The 19,200-nt window shown below is 50.8% G+C and overlaps 1 protein-coding gene across 6 annotated transcripts in view; it reads right to left on the bottom strand.

The window, feature by feature from the left end:
* TCOF1 (treacle ribosome biogenesis factor 1) overlaps nucleotides 1-18,190 on the bottom strand; it is a 38,078-nt gene extending 19,888 nt beyond the window's left edge. For all 6 annotated transcript variants that reach the window (XM_061151731.1, XM_061151732.1, XM_061151733.1 and 3 more), the window contains exons 1-13: nucleotides 18,033-18,190; nucleotides 15,609-15,664; nucleotides 12,659-12,804; nucleotides 9,927-10,000; nucleotides 8,932-9,118; nucleotides 8,245-8,318; nucleotides 6,317-6,547; nucleotides 5,287-5,496; nucleotides 4,859-5,089; nucleotides 4,534-4,737; nucleotides 4,255-4,437; nucleotides 3,830-4,084; nucleotides 3,547-3,741 (exon numbers count right to left, since the gene is read on the bottom strand). In XM_061151731.1, coding sequence (XP_061007714.1) covers nucleotides 3,547-3,741; nucleotides 3,830-4,084; nucleotides 4,255-4,437; nucleotides 4,534-4,737; nucleotides 4,859-5,089; nucleotides 5,287-5,496; nucleotides 6,317-6,547; nucleotides 8,245-8,318; nucleotides 8,932-9,118; nucleotides 9,927-10,000; nucleotides 12,659-12,804; nucleotides 15,609-15,664; nucleotides 18,033-18,140 — 2,154 coding nt within the window. In that variant the 5' untranslated portion in view covers nucleotides 18,141-18,190. The remainder of the gene's footprint in view (nucleotides 1-3,546; nucleotides 3,742-3,829; nucleotides 4,085-4,254; nucleotides 4,438-4,533; nucleotides 4,738-4,858; nucleotides 5,090-5,286; nucleotides 5,497-6,316; nucleotides 6,548-8,244; nucleotides 8,319-8,931; nucleotides 9,119-9,926; nucleotides 10,001-12,658; nucleotides 12,805-15,608; nucleotides 15,665-18,032) is intronic.
* Between the last annotated feature and the right edge of the window lie 1,010 nt (nucleotides 18,191-19,200).

The following is a 19,200-nucleotide window of genomic DNA, read 5'->3' as shown; positions in this document are numbered from 1 at the left end:
ATCTAGTTCTTTGACCAGGGATTGAACCCAAGCCCCCTGCATTGGGAGTGTAGAGTCTCAGCCATTGGACCACCAGGGAAGTCCCAACACACTTCTTAATAATCCATGGCTCAAAGAATAAAATTAAAAATACAGTACTTTAAAATTCATGGGACAAAGCTAATACAGTCCTCAGAGGGAAATTTATTGTGTTAAATGTTTAAATTAGAAAGAAAAATCTAAACTAAAAAAAAAAAAAATCTAAGTTTCCATCTTAAAAGGCTAGAAAATGAAGAGCAAATCAAACTCAAAGTGAGGGAAGAAATAATAAAGATCATTGGAAATTAATGAAAAAGAAAACAGGAAAATAAGAGAAAAAAAAAAAATCAATGAAGCCAAAAGTTATTCCTGTGAAAAGAATGAAATTTGTAATTCTTTAGGTAAAGTAACCAAGTAATAGGACAGAAGACACAAATTACCAAAAATTATGAAAGAAAGCAGGACATCACTACAGATCCTATGGATAGTAAAAGGATATAGAGGAATGTTATGGACAAACTTAAGCTAATCAACTATACAACTGAGATGAAAATGGACAAGTTTCTAGAATGGCACAAATTATTAACTGCACAGAAGTATTAAAAGGTACAAAATATAAACTTAATTCAAGAGGAAAAAAATCTGAATACACCAACATCAATTAGAGAAACTGACTGAGTCATTAAAAATCTTCACCCACATACACAAAAAGGCCAGGTCCAGATGGCTTTACTTATGAATTTGAATTGTGTGAAGAAAAGAAATAATACCAGTGCAACACAAACTCTGAGAAAAGAGGTTTTATGAGGCAGGATCACACAATACCAAAGCCAGGCAAAGATATCACAAGGAAACTACAGACCAATATTCTTTGTAAACACAAGACACAAAAATCCTCACAAATGATTTGCAAACCAAACTCAGCAACAAATAAAAAGGAGAATGCACTCCAACCAAGATGGACTTATTCCAAGAATCAAAGATTGATTTAATACCCCCAAAACAACTAATGTCATACATATTAACAATAGAAAAAAAAAAAATCACTTTCATAAAGAAGAAGCACTTGACAAAAACTAACTCCAATTCATGATAAGAACTCTCAACAAATTAGAAATAGAAGGAAACTTCCTCAATCTGATCAGAAGCATCTATGAAAAACTTAGAGCTAACATCACACAACTGAATGCTTTATTTTTAAGATTAAAAATAAGACAAGGATGTCTGCTCTCACCACTACTATTCAACATTTTATTGGAGGTTCTAGCCAGTCTAATAAGGCAAGAAAAAGAAATAAAAGTTACCTAGATTAGAAAGGAAAAAGTAAAACTGTCCTTAATTTGAAGGCATGATCTGTATATAGAAAATCCTAAGGAATCTACAAAAGTCACTAGAACCAATAAGCAAGTATAACAATGTCATAGGACATAAGATCATATACATCACAAATTCAGGCCCACAAGGCACCACACCACTTATTCGGCCATTCATCAAACACTGACTAAACATCTCTCCCCTGCCTTTCTCACACCAGGGCTATCTTTCTTTTCACAGCATTTAAATCATGAATTATCTCCTTTCTGAGTCTTTGGCACATTTGGTTTTCCAGAACCCATCCTGACTTGTTAATTTGTTTGTTTTGAACTTCAGTTTCCTCAGTGGACGGTTTACTTCCAGCTGGCTGGGTGGGTATCTGAGCAGATCAATTCCTGACCTCAGCAATGCTGAGAACAATGATTAGAAATACTGATTAGAAACCAGTTAATATGTATGGCAGTGAGGGTGAGGCCATACAAGTATTGTCTCATTTAATCCTCATAATAACCTCACAACAGAGGCAGTTATTATCTGCATCCCTGGATGAAGGTAACGAAAAGAATTTGGCCAGTTAGACTCCTCTTATTAGTCCTGCTTGTTTTAGCAGAGGCTTGTCAGACCTCTTGAAGCTAGGAAAGGCAGATTCGTCTGACAGAGCACCAGGTTATAAGGCTAGGCCCCTGCAGAGGGACTGGCTGCTCTTTTTCAACCCAGGAGAACATAATGCCCCAAAATATGACTATTTCTGTGGCTGGAAAAGTTGTGGTAAAAATGTAACAGAAAGGGACTTCCCTAGCGATCCACTGGTTAAGACATTGAACTTCTATTCCAATGGCATGAGTCTGATCCCTGGTTGGGGAACTAAAACCCTGCAATGCATCTTGGCCAAAAAAACAAAACAAACAAAACCTTAGTAGAAGGAAGTGGGAAAGGCTTTGGAGTCAGGGGCTGGTGGGGCTGGATCAAATCACCAAACAACTCCTCTATGCTCCAATTTCTTTGTCCAGAAACCAAAGCAAATGAACACTGTCTCATGGGACAGGTGGAAGGCTCAAATATGAAGACTAGTACTTAAGTGATCAGCACAATGAAACTTTAAAGGCACTGGTCTGGAATGTCTCTATAGCATGGAAAAACAGGATAGGAGCCTATTGAGCTGAGACTCTGGGAAGGCCAAGAATAGCTTAAAATTTCAGTAAAGGAATTACGGGACCTTGGGTCTCACAAGATAACAGTGAGAGCAAGACAAAAAAAATTCACAGAAATGTGAACTCTGGTACAGGGAAACAAGAAATGACTAATATGAGTGGTTAGTGAAAAAAAGAGCGACAATTAAAAATAATAAACGGTGGGTGGGTGAGTGAGCAGGGAGTGAGCTATCTTCACTTCTCCCTGCTCTGCCGGTCTGGAAGACAACTCTTGAGTCTGCTCCCTCAGGGAGATGGATGAGAACTTGCTGTGTGCAAGCCCCTTGGCTAGATGTGGCAGGTGAGAGCTCATCAAATTCAACTCTGTGCAGGTCAATTTCCAACTTACAGAAGAATAAACAGAGGCCCTGATGGATTGTAGCACTTGCTAGGACATGGAGCTGGGACTTGAACCCAGGCAGCCCAGCTCCAAAATTCCCACCACTTCCCATTGACATGGTCTCCCCTAGTGATCCCACCAGAACGCTCTGCTTGGGGAACTCAAAAAGCCAGGCACTCTCCTGGCTCTCATACAAGCTAGTTTCTCTGCCTGGAAAACTTCACATCACCTGGCCAACTCTTTCAGCCCACAGTTCAGGTGCCACTTCATCCAAGAGATCTGCTTTCCTGCAAAAGCCCTAGATACCATGGTCTGCCATGCTCTGCTGGCCTAGGCACACACCCTCCATCTCAACCCTGTTATACATGCTGATACAATCTGTGGACATATCCGTCCCCCATCTAGGCTGGGAACCATGAGAGCCAGGGCCAAAGGAGCCCCAGACGGGATGGAACCTGGTCGATGGAGTACTCAACAGAGCTGGTGTAAAAAGAAACCTCAGTGGGAGCTCAAAAGGCGATGAAGGAGACCCTGGAGCTTGACCCTGCAGCTCTTACGGGCAGAGGAGATGAGTGGAAAGTGCAGAATGAGGCTGAGCTGAGGGTGCCGCTCAGGCTTCTGCATACCCAGGTGGGGCAAAGGCAGCCCAGGTTAGCCCATCCTCAGCCCCGTCCCAGGCCTCACCTGTGCGGGAGTTGCGGCCGCTTCCTCATTGTCCGACTCCTCACTGCTCTCTGAGTCTTCCTGCACCTCAGTCTTGACCTGTGCCACTGCGGGTCCTGCCTTCCCAAGGGGCCCTGGGGTGGCCCCTTTCCCTGAGGGCCCCTTGGTGGGTGCTGAGGCAGCTTTCACTGGGAGGCTCTTCCCTACAGACTTCATCTGGAATAACACAGAAGAGAGGCCTATCATAGGGGCCAAAGGACCCATGGGGGCCGGCCCCAACCCAGCCAAATGAACTTGGCCTCACCTGTCCCCCTGCGGCAGCAGGAGCTGTCTCCTCCTCACTCTCGGACTCCTCGCTGCTTGAAGAGTCCTCCCTCGGCTTCTGGGTGCGCCTGACTACGGCTGGGGATGATGCGCAGGTGGGTGTACTCACTGTTGCTGCTGTCCGGGGGGCTGGGGTGCCGACTTGCACTGGGGGGACCCTGGCAGATGCGGGTGTAATGGGGGTGCCCTTCTTTGGGGAGGCCTTGATCTGAGAAGTTTTCACTGCTGATTTTGCCTGAGGGGACACATAATTCAGAAGCTTGAGAAGGATCATGGACTCAGAGTCCCCATGTGCCCAGGGCTGGAGCTCACTGCCATCCCTCCCCACAGCCCCCCGTGGAGCTGACTGGTTGGCGGGGGGCAGTTCAGAGGCAGGCCGTGTAGCCGCCCCTCCCAAGACCCTACCTGGGCTGGAGTCTTGGCTACAGGAGCTTCATCCTCACTGTCTGACTCCTCCTCACTGCTCTCCGAGTCTTCCTCAGCCCTTTCGACCTTGACCTGGGTGGTTGCAGGCCCGGCCTTCTGAGGGGGCCCCTTGGCGGGACCTGAGGCAGGTCTGACCTGGAGGGCTTTCCCAGAGGACTGTGCCTACAGCGAGACACGGAGATGAGAGGCTCACCCGGTCCAGGGAGGGGGCTTCCGGCACTGAGCAGGAGAGATGAACCTCGCAGGCAGACGACTCACCTGGGTTGAGGTCCCTGCCGTCTGCACCTCCTCCTCGCTGTCTGATTCCTCCTCACTGCTGCTCTCCGAGTCCTCCTGCTTCCCGTCCTGGGCGGCCACAGACCTTGCCTTCTGAGGGAGCGCTGGGACCGCACCCTTCGCCGAGGGTCCCGCACCCGTGGCTGAGGCAGCTCTCACCTGAGAGTTTTTCTCCAAGGGCTTTGCCTGGGAGTGACAGAGGACAGGACGGGAAGCTTAGTGGGGATCGTGTGAGGTAAGACAGGAGGTAAGGAGGGTGACAGGGTCTCTGCAGGCGACTCCCAGGGCTGGCATCCTCCAGCCTCACCTGAGCCAGGCTTGTAGTCTGCCGCACGGCCGTGGACGCCTCGCCCTCGCTGTCCGATTGCTCGCTGCTGCTGCTACTGCTGCTGCTCTCCTCCTCCTGCTTCCTGGGCTGGGTGGCTGCAGGCCCTGCCTTGCCAGGGGGTGCTGGAGGGGCCCCTTTCTTAGGGGAAAGCACCTGGGTGGGTGCTGAGGAGGTGGCTTTAACCTGGGGGATCTTCCCAGAGGGCTTTGCCTGGAGAGAGAGAGAAACAGAATTGGGGAGAGAGCCCAGACGGTGGACTCGAGGAACACAGGAGAGCAGATGGGGTCGAAGACACCAGACACCACATGGCCCTGTGCATGACCGGGGCATGTGGAGCGGGAGAATAAGCCCTCAGAAGGCCTCCTGGGGTGGGGTGCCAGCTCCAGGATCCTCTCTCCAGGTCCCACCTGCACTGGGCTCTTAACAGCTTGTGTCTCCTCCTCGCTGTCTGACTCCTGGCTGCTGCTCTCCGAGTCCTCCTCTGGCTTCCCCGTCATGGCCTGGGTGGCTGAGGGCCCTGCCTTCCCAGGGGGTGCTGGGGTGGCCCCTTTCCCAGGGGTCCCCTTGGCAGGACTAGGAGCAACTTTGATTGGGACGGTTTTCTCCAAGGCCTTCACCTGGTAAAAGAGAAAGCATGGTTTGTTCATTTCTTTCTGAAAACTCTCTTGCGATGTCTTAAGAATAAAGCCTGAGCCCTTAGTGAGGCTCACGAGACTCCTTGCTTCTCTCCCTACTCCCTGCTTTGACCGACACTCCAGCCAGTGTGACTGACCAGCCAGATGGCCATATCTCCTCATTCCTGGGGCCCTCACACCCCCGTCCATCTCACCTCACCACCAATGCCTCATCCCCTGGGCACCAGATAAGATACCAGTTCCTTATACCAGTTTTCCATGATGGCCAGGGTGGATAGGCTCCTCACCTGGGCAGGCTCAGGGCTCTAAGGGCCTTTTACCACCAGTCTGACCCCTCATCCTTGCTGCTCTCTGACTCCGACAGTTTCCCAGTGCCTCTGGTTTTCCCTCAGGACATGCCCAGCTGCAGCTCTGGCCACCCACGCAAGAAGGGGATTCTAGCAGATGGACTAGAGCTGGACTCCTATTTGCTAACAAGCCATGATTTGGCCTGAGAAGCCAGAGGGCCAGGTAACTAAAACTTCTCAAGTCCCTTCACAGCAGGACCAGCCGGGACAAAGACAGCAGCCTGTTTACTAGACAGGGGAATGGAGGTGAAGGGGGAACTGGGCAGGGTTCTTCCCTTTGGGCAGGAAGGGCAATTTCCAGAAGCAGCTGAAGCAAAATCAGGTGCCCTTGCCCTTCAACTCCCAGAGCCCCGCCTCCCTCTCCCCAAACTCCAGGGCCAGTGTCCTCTGGCAGGGGAGGTGTTCTTTACACAGCTGCCCCGGCACCGGAGGAGCAGGCCTCCCTTGGGCCTCACCTGAGTGGGTGTCCCCGCAGGGGCCTCCTCCTCACTCTCGTCGGACTCCTCGCTGCTCTCTGAGACCTCTTCTGGCTTCTTGGCCCTGCTGGCTGGGGTCACAGCACTGCCTTTGACTTGGGGTGTCACAACCCCTGCCTTCCCTGGGGTTGGGGCTGCACTTTTTCTCGGAGACTCCTTGACTGCAGCGGCTGAGGATCTGACCTGCAGTGGTTTTACTGCGGCTTTCACCTGGAACAAGAGCATGGGATCAGAGAATCACCCTGTCTACCATTGAGGAGTGTAAGATGCTTCATTGTCTATAAAGCTCTCTCTTAATATCATCTGGTTCTCAAACAACTCCCTAAGATACCATCTTTACACCCATTTTCCAGAAAAAGACAAGAGGCTCAGAGGGGTTAAACCACTAACGCTGATAGTAAGGGGCAGAGCTCTCAACCACCAGCCTCCTTTATACCACCTGGCACACAGGGCTCAGTGGAGGGGCAGCCTCTCTCAAGCAGGACAGCTCATACTTGTCTACCCCTCCAAATACTAACACAGCATCTGATCATGGTAGCTACAAGGGCCAAGAGGCCAGGACCTGAACTCTAGTCTTGGCACCAGCCTGCCGGGATTCCTGGGGCACACTCCCTCCCTCTCTGGGCTCTGGCCCACTGAAGCTACATGTTTGGCTGCTGGCTTCCAGGGCCAGGTGTGTGCCCCTTCCCTTGACAGAGCCTGGAGATGGAAGCCCAGGGTGCCTTTATAGCTGGCTGTAACTAGGGCCCAAAGGTGGGATGGAATGTGAGAGGCAGCCCGCAGTTAGGCCTGCATCTTCAGGGGTTACTGGTTGAGGTGGGAAGGTAAGGTAGGAAGCACTGTGGGTGCCAGGTCAATTTGATCCCAGAATCCTATTGTTCTCTCTCCCCACCTCTCTGCTGGCTGCCCTGGGGCCAGCCTTCAGCATCTCCTGCCAGTATTACTCCAATAGCCCCCTCAACCATCTCACTGCATTTATGAAGCACCGTCCTCCAACCCAGGCCACAACCAGTGATGTTGTGGAACCATAAATCAGGCCATCTCACCTGTGTGCCTGTAACCCTGCAATGGTTTCCCACAGCCCCCAGGACTAAACCCAAACTTCTCTCAGTGGTCCTCATGGTCAGGCACGGATCTGGCCCCTGCCTACCTCAGACTTCATCTTACATCACTTTCCCCTTCATTCATGAAATTGTGGCTCACTGTTCCTGAAAAGCACCAAATCTGCTGTGTGTCCATCCTTGCCCATGCTGTCCCTCTGCCCGCATCACATTCCTGTTACTGCTCCTCACGGCTTTCTACATTTTCCATTCATACTAACCATCACCACTGCAGTTAGATTTCTGAGGGTCCCTTTCACTTCCCCACGGCAGCAGGAACCCTGCCTACCACTCGGAAGGTGCACACTAAGGAATAACCTGCAGGGACTCCAGGTCACGCTTCACAGAAGAGACAAGGCCACGGACTTCCTCAGGCCGGTGCTGAGACCCAGCACTCACCAGCAGACCCAGAACCCCCTCAGTAGCCTGACCCCAGATGGCCACGCGCCTGACCCCACGGCCTTCGCTTGTGCAGCTTTTCCTGCTCGAACACTCACACCCTGACAGGCCCGCGCCGGGGAGCCCCCTGTGCGTCAGGCCCTGGTCCCCTGCCGCCTCTCCCAGAAAGTCTGCCCCCGCCTCACAGGTAGGATGGCGTCTCCCCCCACCAACTCCAGGCCCTCTTCCTGCCCAGAGCACAGTGAAACTCTGGCTCCCAACCTGCCCAGGGCTCAGCCTTTCAGCTCCTGGTCACCCCAAAACACCCACTGAACGGGGAGAGGTACCACTGGGAGGTGAGGCCCCTGGCCAGGCCCCGGGAGGGTTAGAGGTTTGCAGAGGGCTGCTCTGAGGGTCGGGGACAATTACCTCCAAGTCTGTCTCATCGCTCGAGCTGGTGGTATCCTCACTGGAGCTGTCAGCCTGGTTGGCGGATGCCATTCCTGAGGGATAAACAAGGAGAGGACTGAGGGCCAACCCTTTATAGACCCGCCTGCCTCTCGTTGGCACCCTCCACGCCAATTACTCAGGGCCAGGTATGAGTACTGCCTCCTCCCCGCATGGAAGACGAACAGCTGAGGTGCATCCCACACTCCCCCCTGCCCCTGCACAGCTGAGGGCCTGGTAAGAGGTGTAACAATAGGTCCTAACACACAAGCGCCAGCACCTGGGGGCTTAGAAAACCTCCTTCCCCCATCACAGGGCAGCAGGCAGGGCAAATGCCTATTTTACATGCGATATAGAGGCAAACCCAGGCCTCTCGGCTTAGCCTCTAAGCCTCTGTGGAGGGCGCTGGTACCCACCTAAGAGCAATAAACCAGAAAATGCTCCAACCCCACGCCGGCTGCTCACACTCCCTCAGCAAAGCCTGAGGTGTCCCTGCAGCAGATTCTCTCTCACCCAGGGGAGGGGAAAGTGGCCTGAGGCGGGGTTCCTCGCCGTCATGGAGACAACCGCCTGAATTCCAGAATGTCCCGGGGGCCTGACAAAGCAGTGACCAGGTCTGCCTCCCCAGCCTGCCCTTGGGGCCTGGCCCTAGAGGTTGGGGCTCCTTACCAGGCGTGGTGGCGGTTTTCAGGGCTGACACGCTGCCCTCCTCCTCGGTTTCTGACACCAAGACAGCATTTGCCGAGGGCCCTGTTGTCTTCTGGGGTGACTTCCCAGCGAGGAGGTGGGCCACTGCCTTTCCAGGGGCAGGGTGTGTCGTGGAATTCACTCTCTTGCTGGCTTTCGTGGTCTTTGCCTACAGAGAACAGGAGTGACAGACACTGGGTACGGTCAGGTGGAGAAGAGCACAGACCACTTCGGCTCCCACCTCCGCCACTTCTCAGACCCGTGAGCTCGGGCGCACGACCTCCGTAAGCCTCTGTTTCTTCATCTTCGAAGTTATGGATTCATCACCAACCTGTGGCCAGTCAAGGAGGGTGCTGAAAACGGTACTTCCCCTCGCAGAGGTGTGAACTGAATTACAGTTCTTAGGACACAGCAGTTTTGCTAAGCAGTAAGTAGCAATTTATTGTAGATGTTATCATGGCCTCGTGATACATATTTTTTGCTAATGCTCCAGTCAGTATCAGGGACACAGTCCTTAACATGTCTGAGACACTGCTTTGTGGATGACCAGAAAATGATATTCTGCCTTCCAAGTAGTTTCCAGTCTAGAAAATGTTTCTCGAGCTTTCAAAGCCACAAGTGTCTTGTTTGCTATGGTGTCTCCACTGCCTCACGTAGTACGTGGAACATAACTGTATTGGGAATGACTCTCTGAGTGAAGAGCTGAATGCAGGGCCAGAGGAGGAAAGGAGCCGTCTACCCCAGGTATGTAAGGTGCCCAGTGGCTCACAGCAGTAGGCATCATCGCCATCTTACAGACAAAAACCTGAGGCCCGAAGAGGTGAATGGGACACACCATGATCACACAGCTGGTGACTGAGATCTGAATCCAAGTTAGGCAATTACCCACAACCCAATCCTTCTCTGATGCCAGGGAATGTATCCTACAGGGCACTTCACCGCCCATGGGTGACAGTCTGGTAGATGGTCCCACTCACCTTGGCTTTTTCTTTCATACTTGAAGACGAAACTGTCCCTGTGACTGAGGAGTTGGTAGCTGCTAGTTTCGGGGCTGCAAGACACAAATACCCGTTGGGTGAGCCAGACCAGCCTTTTCGCACGGAAGAAGAAAGGTTTCAGCTCACCTAACAATTCAATTTGTATGGCTGCCTGGTGTTGGCATGAGATTTGAGGCTGAGCCTGGACTGAGGAAGGGCTCGGTAGTGCTCAACCACATCCCCCAGGAGCAAGAGGGGAGAGTGGTGACATGAAAGTTGACTGACTGCATCCCCAATGGGGTCCCAGCTCCCTGGAGGCTCGAGATACCGAAGGCCCCAGAGGAAAAGGGATTGGCTCCCAGACCTACTGCACACTACCCTGAAGGCCCAAACAACTCCAGGGATGCCATTCCCACAGGCTACCTGCCACACTGCAGCCCCGAACGCCACTTAGCAAGACAGGGGCAGGTCACGCAGCCCCAGGTCCACAGAGAAAGCTGCTCGAATTTAAACCATTTCCCAGTGGGTGGGGAGCTACACTACAAGACTGGAATCTTGTTAGATGTTGGTTTCTAGATCCTTGTTGCCTTGATACCAGGATACTGTCTCCTTTGAGCTCAGGTTAGGGAAAGATTTCTAACGTATGCTGTAAAATAAAGAAGATGCTGTTGGGGGCTTCCCTGGTGGTCTGGTGATTAAGAATTCACTTGCCAATGCTGGGGACACAGGTTCAGTCCCTGGTCTGAGAAGATCCCACATGCCACAGAACACCGAGGCTTATGCATCACAACTACGAAGCCAGTGATCTACAGCCTGTGCTCTGCAACGAGAAACCACCACAAGGAGAAGCCTGTACAACCAAACAAGAGTAGCCACCCCCTCTCCGCAACCAGAGAAAACCTTGAACACAGCAAGGAAGGCCCACCACAGCCAAAAATAAATGAATAAACAAAGCCAAGAGAAACAAGTGTTGATTAGGTTAAAAAATATGATGCTGTTGAGAGGAATGACATGATCTTTTCCTGATGTTTAATTCCATCTCTCATTTTTTTTTTAAATTTATTGGCTGAGCTGGGTCTTTGTTGCTTTTCTCTAGCTGCAGAGAGCAGGGCTACTCTCCAGTTGTGGTGCGTGGGCTTCTCACTGTGGTGGCCTCTCTTGTTGCAAAGCACACGCTCTAGAGCGCAGGTTCAATAGTTGTGGTACATGAGCTTAGTTGCTCCGTGGCATGTGGGCTCTTCCCGGACCAGGGACTGAACCCATGTTTTTTGCACTGGCAGGCAGTCTCTACCACTGAGCCACCAGGGAAGCCCTCTCTTGATTTTTAATTATGGAACATTTTAGGCCCATTCATAAGTACCAAGGAAGAGGATTAAGCCACCCAGCCCCAACCATTATCAACTTGTGGCCAATCTTATTTCAACTGTGTCCCTCATTCATCCACCCCCAGTGAGTGTTATTCTGAAGAATACACCAGACATCATATCATGTTGCCCAACAATATTTTAGCAAGTTTCTCTCAATGAGGACTCTTAAAAAGTATAATTATAATTCCATTGTTAGAGTTTAAAAAATTCATTAATATTGAGTAACCAATCAGTAGGCAGTTTTACAGCTGTTGTTTCAAATAGTTTGTAAGTATGGAAGTAGGCCTGTATGGATGTCTATCTGTATAAGTGCAGATGCAAAGGGGAGCGTCATCAGCATCGTCAGGCTACCCTCCAGGAGATGTTTAGGGAGAGAAAAGGGAGCAGGCAAGGGGAACAGGAAACCTCCCACTTCTCTGTTTCTGCAGCGCTCACAGTGAACTTGTTTTGCATTATAATCTTCAAAGATTAAGCAAAGTATAAAATATATATTCAGTATGATTGCCAATATTTGAAAAAACATGCTCAGGAAAAATAAATGGAAGAATAATTTGCCAAATTATACATGGCCAAGAATATGGGTAATTTTCCCCTACCACTCTAAAAAGTCATTTTCACATATTCTATAATGAATATAATGAAGCCTGTATTTCTTTTATAATCAGAAAATATATTTAAAAATTAAGAAGTTACCTTCTATGTAAGTAAAAATCAATAATTCAAAGAAGAATGGTAATTCTTCTGTGGAGCCGTGATCACTGTTGGTTAAAGCACAAACTACCTGGAGAATGGGGGGAGGAGGGGTTGTGAAGGCCTCACAGGGTGGCCCCTGCCAATGCACTGGAACCAGAGGGCCTGAGACAGCGTGCAGGTGCTAAACCTGCTCACTTCAGATAGGCAGCTGTTGAAATAGCCCCTGAGCACACAGAAGAGGCGCCCGCCAGCTGTCGTCTCTGAAATCTTTCTAGCAGTTCTTCTGAAAATGTGGGCTGCTTTTCTGTTTTTATCAGAATTATCTGGAAGGCTTAAAAAATGCAGTTCCTGGACTGGAGAGACTGACTCTACAATCCTCTAGACTCTAAGAGCCCATCCATGTTTTTGTTCACCACTGGATTCCTAGCGCCTGGGACACAATGTCTGGCCCAGAGGAAGGGCTCAAATCAAGACTGAAATAGGTATGTGGGGCTGTTACAACCTTCCCTTTAAAAGGAGCTGGTCCTCTGAGGGCTCACGGAAGGTGCAGCTGGAGGTGGACTCTCCCTTGGAACAATCCAATATACAATAGCCTGTCCCCAAGAGGAGCAGGGTACTGCACTGAGCCCCCAGCTCAGAGACAGGGGCCTTCTCAGCACCCAGGGCTCTTACTGGGTTTGGCGGTTTGGGCTTCTGCCTCCTCCTCCTCCTCCTCTTCTGAGCTCTCTGAGCTGCTGATGGGATCTGATACGCGGGTCCTCTTGGCCTGCAAGGCCGCATCTTCCTCTGCCTTCCGTTTCCGGCCAATCTCCGAAGTTCTGCAGGACAAGGGTGACTGGCAAGCTCAACCAGGGGGCAAGGACAACCCTAGGAGAGTTGGAAAGGAAGACCTCCCACATCCTCCCTGTCCCCAAAGGGCAAGTGTATGAAGAGACTTTAAACAGTGATGAAACAGAGTGCAGAAACAATTTTGTGTTGTGCATCTTCACTCATTTCATTGTATTTTTACAGTATATTCATCTCCAAACACTCAGGAAGGGTGGACAGTATTTTCTAACAGCGGCTAAGAGTCACAGAGCTCTAAGTGCCGGCACTATATACACTTCACAGAACCATCCAGGCTCCTCCTTCCTTCAGGACTTGTGGCACCCACAGTAACCTCTTCTTGGAAGACTGCCCAGGTCCCTGTTGTCCCTCAGGCCTCAACTCCCGTACAGCCTTCTCAGAGAGGCCCTCCCTGGTCACCACCGTCCTCTAAGATATTCTCTGCCCTGTTTCATTTTCTTCAAAGCACTTTTCTCTCTCCTGTTATTTTACTTACTTCCTACTTGATGCCCCCACTGCATGCCCTGGGAGGGGAGGGCTGGCAGAACTTTTTCCAGCTCACTACAGTACCTAGCCTAAGTCTCATGGCTAAGTGACCTGTCCAAAGTCAGTCTGAGGCTCTGGGGAGGATAAGCACTCAGATGGCTGAGTTGCCAGAATTTTCAAGCATCACATCCTTTGAGCCCAGCCTCCTGGCCGAGGGGGTCACTGTCTGCGTGCCACACTCTCCACGTGGGACAGATGTCGCTCTGCCATGGTTTGGGATGTGCTGCCTGGCTCCCTTGTTCCCAGGAAGGCCACTTGTTGGGAAATCTTCTGCAAAAACATGTTTCATTTATCACACATATAGGTTCACTCTGCCTCTCTTCTCCCCGTGGAATGTAACTTTCACAGGTGCAGAGATTTTTTTCTTCCAGTTTGTTTCCAACTATATCGAGAACAGTTCTGTCCCACAGTAGGTGCTCACTAAACAGAGGTGAGTAGAGGGGTAATGCCTCCACTGGCCAGGTTTAGCACTTCATTTACTATTATTATCTTCATTTTACTGAAGGAGACAGACTTGGGGAGGTCAAGTTTGTCCAAGGTCATACAGCTGGGTTTGAACCACCAGGTTAGGCTGGCTCTGATGGGTGTGAGGTCCTCATCCAAGTCAGTACCCCTCATCCAGAGAAGGGGCTGGTGGTAGGGGAGGGCATGTGGTGCAACTCATTGAAGCAGTTCTCTGGGGAAGGAAGTGCTGCACAAATAGCCAGACACCTGGGCACATGGAAGAGGAAGTGGGGGGTATGCCCTGTGCTCACCTCAGCAGCAGAGAAGAGCCAAGAACTGAGGGCTGACAGCTTGCAAAGACCTCAGCTCTCTACTGGAAGCTGGGATCCCTTCTCTACCATGCCTGCCTTTGCTTACACACCTCTGATGACAGGAATCTCACCACTCTACTGTAGCCCACATTAGTTTTGGACAGCTTTGATGACCAACTGCTTTTTTTCAGAAGCTGACACTTGTCTTCCCAAAGCAGGTTCACATGGGTCCCACTTCAGTCTCTCAGGCCCCAGGGAACACCCCACTCCCTTTGTCTCCAAACATGTGCAGATAGTGGTCCCTCCACTGCCCCTCTGCCAACTCTTTTCCACCCAGACAGTTGCGTATTCACTATCATTCCTCATGGGTCACAACTGCAGGTCCTTCACTCCCATAGTTGGCTGTGGTCAGCCCAGTTCATTGAAGGAACGATTATCCCCTCCTTCATTTTCAAACCATTCCTCTGTTGATATGTCCTTGGATTATCCGCCCTCCTTGTTTTGCATGTTTCACAGGCATTTCACGTTCAACATGTTTTTGAAATCTTTCACTCCATGTTGGGTTCCTTCCATTCAAGCGTACAAGTCAGACACCTGGGAGCTGACTACACTTCTTCTCCAAACCATCTGCAGACCCTCATCTCATCCTCCAGTATTCTTGCAAACTGTCTCCCTCCTACGCTATTCCTGCCTCAAGCCCATCAGCTCTTGTCTGGAAGCTGACATCACAGCCTGCCCAATCAAGCCAGTGATCTCACTGCTCTCCACTTCACCCTTCCATGGCTGCCACGGCTCTTGGGGCAAAGACACAACTTCTCCTCATGGGTGATCAGGCCTGTTACGGGGTGGTCCCTGACGACCATCCAGTCTCGTCTGCACCGCACTGCAGTTACAGGCCTCAAATCAGCAGCTCCCTCTGCCAGGTACACTCCATCAGCCTTTCCACACCTATTGCCGAGTTCACTTCCCCGATCCCTGCAGTTCTCAACTCAAAGGTCACCTCAAAGAAGCCATCCCCTAAACACCTAAATGAGGTGAGGCTAACCTATTCAGGCAGTTTTGGCGCCAGGCACCTCTTTTTCATAATCCTCACCACCACCGTAATTTTACACTCACTTGTCTCATTCTCTGTGGCGTGCTTACCTCCCTGACTCCAATGTCCGCTCCAGGAAAGGAGCCACCATGCATGTCTCACTCATGACAATATCTCTGTACTGAGAGCCTGGCATTCAGTAGTCACTCAATAAATGCTCATTGACTGAATGAATAACAAGCTGCCGAGAAGCTCTTGTCCTTAAGAGGCACTGAGCACAGCTCTCAGAGTCCTCTCTACTATCAGACAGACACCCATATCTGTGGTGTAGCTTCCTAGAGGTGATAACAGTATCTACAGTGGGTTATGGGGACAGATCTTAGACCAGATTAGTATCCTAGCTGATTTCATGCTGAGAGCTTGGGGTGTCCCTCCTGCACTCCCTCAGCCCCATTAGACTTACTGTTGCCAGTGTGTATAGATGTCCAGAAGGGTTACAGACTGCCTCAGGAAACTTTTCTGCAGAGAAGCAAAGAGAAAGCAGCAATTAACCCTCCTGAGCACAGCAAGGTTCCTCGTTGGGCCCCACTCTCATGACATCATGACCTGCAGAGAGATGGTTGAGAAGGGGGTCTTTCTGCTCTGGGCAATATGTCTGCTCGGCCCTGCCAGGACCACCCGAATCTTTCAGAGACACGCAGGGCAAGTACTTTCAACTAAACCCTTTTAAGACAATATTCTGGTGAGAAGTACCTTTGACAGAGTAGAGTGGGAATATTCCAGGCTAGCATTTATCCAGCCTCCCTGGCACTCTCCAGGCTTAGGTGCCACAAGACAGGACTTTTTCCACCTCTGACCTTTCAAAAGTCAGGCTGGTCAATCTCCCCAGGCAGTATGAGCCACAGGCAGACTAGACACCCATGCTGTCTGCTCACCCACTGGGCAGAGACTGGCAGAGACTGGAACCAAACGGTGCCAATCCTTTGGTAGAAGCAAAGCCCTTTGGAGCCAAGATCAGAAGTCTACTCTCTCTGCAAATGTCAAGAACCTGGGATGTCAAATGCCCCAAGGAGGCTGAGTGAGTGAAGTGCCAGGGATTTAGGCAGAGTGGCCAGGAGGGTGCATCTGGGGTCAGGTAAAGAGAATTTGTTAACTGGATAGTCTACTGTCTTCAGCTCTTTAAGCTTGCAGGTTCTTTCTTTATATGGGGATAACAGCAGTACCCATCTAAGATGTTGCTCTCAGGCCTGAAGGAGACAACCTACAACAGTAACTGCACAGCACAGCAGCCAGTAACATTCAGAATGTAACTGACAGTGACTGAAAGTTTAAGTTTCACTTTCCTTGGCCCCAGGCACACTGGCTTCCTCACAGTCCCTCAAATCTGTCAGGGGACTCCGCCCCCATCGGGGCTGGCTGGTCTTTCTGTCTCGAATGCTCTCTCCTGCCAACTGTATGGCTCACTCCCTCACTTTCTTCAGGTCCTTGCCCAAAGTCACCTTCTCATTTGGGTTTCAAGACCACCCTATAGATAATATAACTCTGACATTCCTTATCCCTTCTACCTGCCTTATTTTTACAACTAGCACCTACCATCACCCTACACATTGTATCATTAACTTAAAAAAAAAAATTCAGTCATTTGTCTGTTCCTGATGGAATGTATGCTTCATAAGGGCAGGATTCTTTCGTCTAGGCAAATGCCCCAAAGAAGATAGGTACTCCTTTTTGTTTCCTGTAGCTGTTAAGTGATATAAGTGAAGTAAGAAAAGCTACTGAGGTCCAAAGATTGTGAAAAGCACAGATGATGTCTTATTTGTAATCCTTTAGTCTCTCCCAGAGGTCCTGAGAGTAAGTATCATGACCAGAGCCTACACCATAGCCAAAGGGGCACTGACTAATCAAGTCAATAGCCACCACACCAACTTAACACCTTCCAGTGGCTTACCACTACTTTACCAAAACCAAAGGAAGCCCGCTCACTGCCTCTGTCTCCCCAGAGATCTGTCACCCTTGTACCCCACACTTCAGTCATAAAAAACTTTCTGGCGGCCAGTACATATGCAACACTTTGGAACATCCACTTCCTTCTCTCAGATCTCAAAGCAGCATTCACTTACTCAGGAAAGCAGTTCTGGATATCCCTGACTAAGGCAATCTGCCATTCCTGTCTTAGCACCCTATGCTTCTCATTCTTGGCAGTTAATGCAGTGTTGAGTGCACGGTTACTTTCGTGGTCCTTTGATTTATGTCAATCTCCCCTAACAGATTTAGCCTGTAAACTCTAATTAGTGAGCCAAGGGACCCTCCTCACTATTCTATATTCCATCACCAGCACCCTCACTGCCAGATTAACAGCTGCTCGAGGAATGGATGAAGTAAGAACGACTACAGCGCGAGTTCAACTCCCCATCAGTCCAGAAGAGCTGCTAAAGGTTTGAGCTCCAGCTCAATTAAGTAGCTTCAGGCCCCTTCTCGGGGCGCTCTTTCGCCCCTTCCAGGGCTGGTAGCGATCCACTCCTCAGACTCGCAGCAACCTTTTCGCCCTAGGGGGCCGCGCCGAGCCACGTGGCCCGAGACTTCGAAACTTTAAACTGTCGCTCCCGGAAGGGGGTGGAGGTAAGGGGCGCGGGAATTATAAAGCCCAAAGCGTCCGATCTCACGTCCCGGCCCGCCCACTCCACAGATAAGGAAACTGAGGCCCAAAAGAACCGGGAGCCACAGAGTTGTGGGGAAGAGGTTGCGGCCCCTTCGGCACCCCGGGCCGCGTCCCAGAGCACAGCGGGATCCGGGATCTGGGCGCCCGCAGGCCGCCAGAGGAAGAGGCGCGGGCAGCCTCTCAGTAGATCTTGCACGCGGCCCTCGGACACGGCCCGCGCACGCTTACCTGGCCGCTCTGCTCCTTCACTTCCCGCGCCGCGCGCACATAGCCCGCCTGCAGCAGATGCTGGTAGATCAGGGGAAGCAGCTCCCGCCGCTTCCTGGCCTCAGCCATGCCCGCGACCCCCGGCCTGTCCGTTCACCTGCACGCCCCCCTCAGTCCCCGCCCGCCACTTCCCTTGTGCCCTTAGACCTCGCGCCCCCCACTTCCGGCTCCTCCCCCGCCCGCCGCGCGGCACGCCGGGAAGCGTAGTCTTATCTCCAAAGGTGGCCGGCCCCGCCTCGGCGGGTGAAAGGGGAGGAGGCATGGGCGGCAGTGAGACCGCCTATTGGCGGGGAGGGCGGGAGTCGGATCCGGACACGCCCCCTGGGCCGCCTAAGATTAGAATACCTCCCTCTTAAATCCTTCAGACTCGCTCCTTGAAGGCATTTGTCTTCCTCTTAGCTGTGTGACAGCTGCAATCGGGTTTTACTCATCTCTGAACATCCTATTCTCCAGCTCTCTCTAGACTGGAACTTCCACTTACCCACTCATTTAATCATTTCACAAATCTTTTTAGAACACATGAACCGGTGCTATTTGTCATCGTTCATTCATTCATTGAATAGTTATTGAGCGCCATACCTTTGGCAAGCGCTCAGGCTAGGACTGCGGGATATATAAGATGTGGCAGCTGCCCTCAGAGCTCACAGGGAAGAGAGAGGCAGGTAATCAAGCAACTATGGTTCAATGTCTTCTGCGCATTGTCTGGGGCAGGCACAGCCTATGGGAGAAAGGAGGGGCCCCTAACCCCAAGCGGGTATCTAAGCTGAGGCTTAAAGACAGACTAAGAGTTTCTAGGTGCAGAGAAGAGGGCTGGCATCCCAGGCAGAGGGCACTGCATGAATATAGACAGGAGAAACCATTCCGGTACAGGCCAGGAAACCAAACATAAAACGCGGTCTGTGCTGCTGGACTGTTGAGTTGGAGGGTTGAGGAACCAGTGAGGACACAGAAGGATGGACACGTTAACACGGCCTACAACACCCCCTCCCCCTGGCCAGAGTTTGCACTTTGCTCCAAGGTCAATAGCCAGTCTCTGTCTGATTTTATGCAGGAGGGTAACTTGGGTTTGTGTTTTTTAAAGATTTTTTAAAGACTTCCCTGGTGGTCCAGTGGCTAAGATTCTGCACTC

Source organism: Dama dama, chromosome 9 (assembly GCF_033118175.1).
Source record: "Dama dama isolate Ldn47 chromosome 9, ASM3311817v1, whole genome shotgun sequence".
Classification (NCBI taxonomy): domain Eukaryota; kingdom Metazoa; phylum Chordata; class Mammalia; order Artiodactyla; family Cervidae; genus Dama; species Dama dama.
The sequence above is the reverse complement of the archived record's forward strand: the minus strand, read 5'-3'. Positions and strand labels throughout refer to the sequence as shown.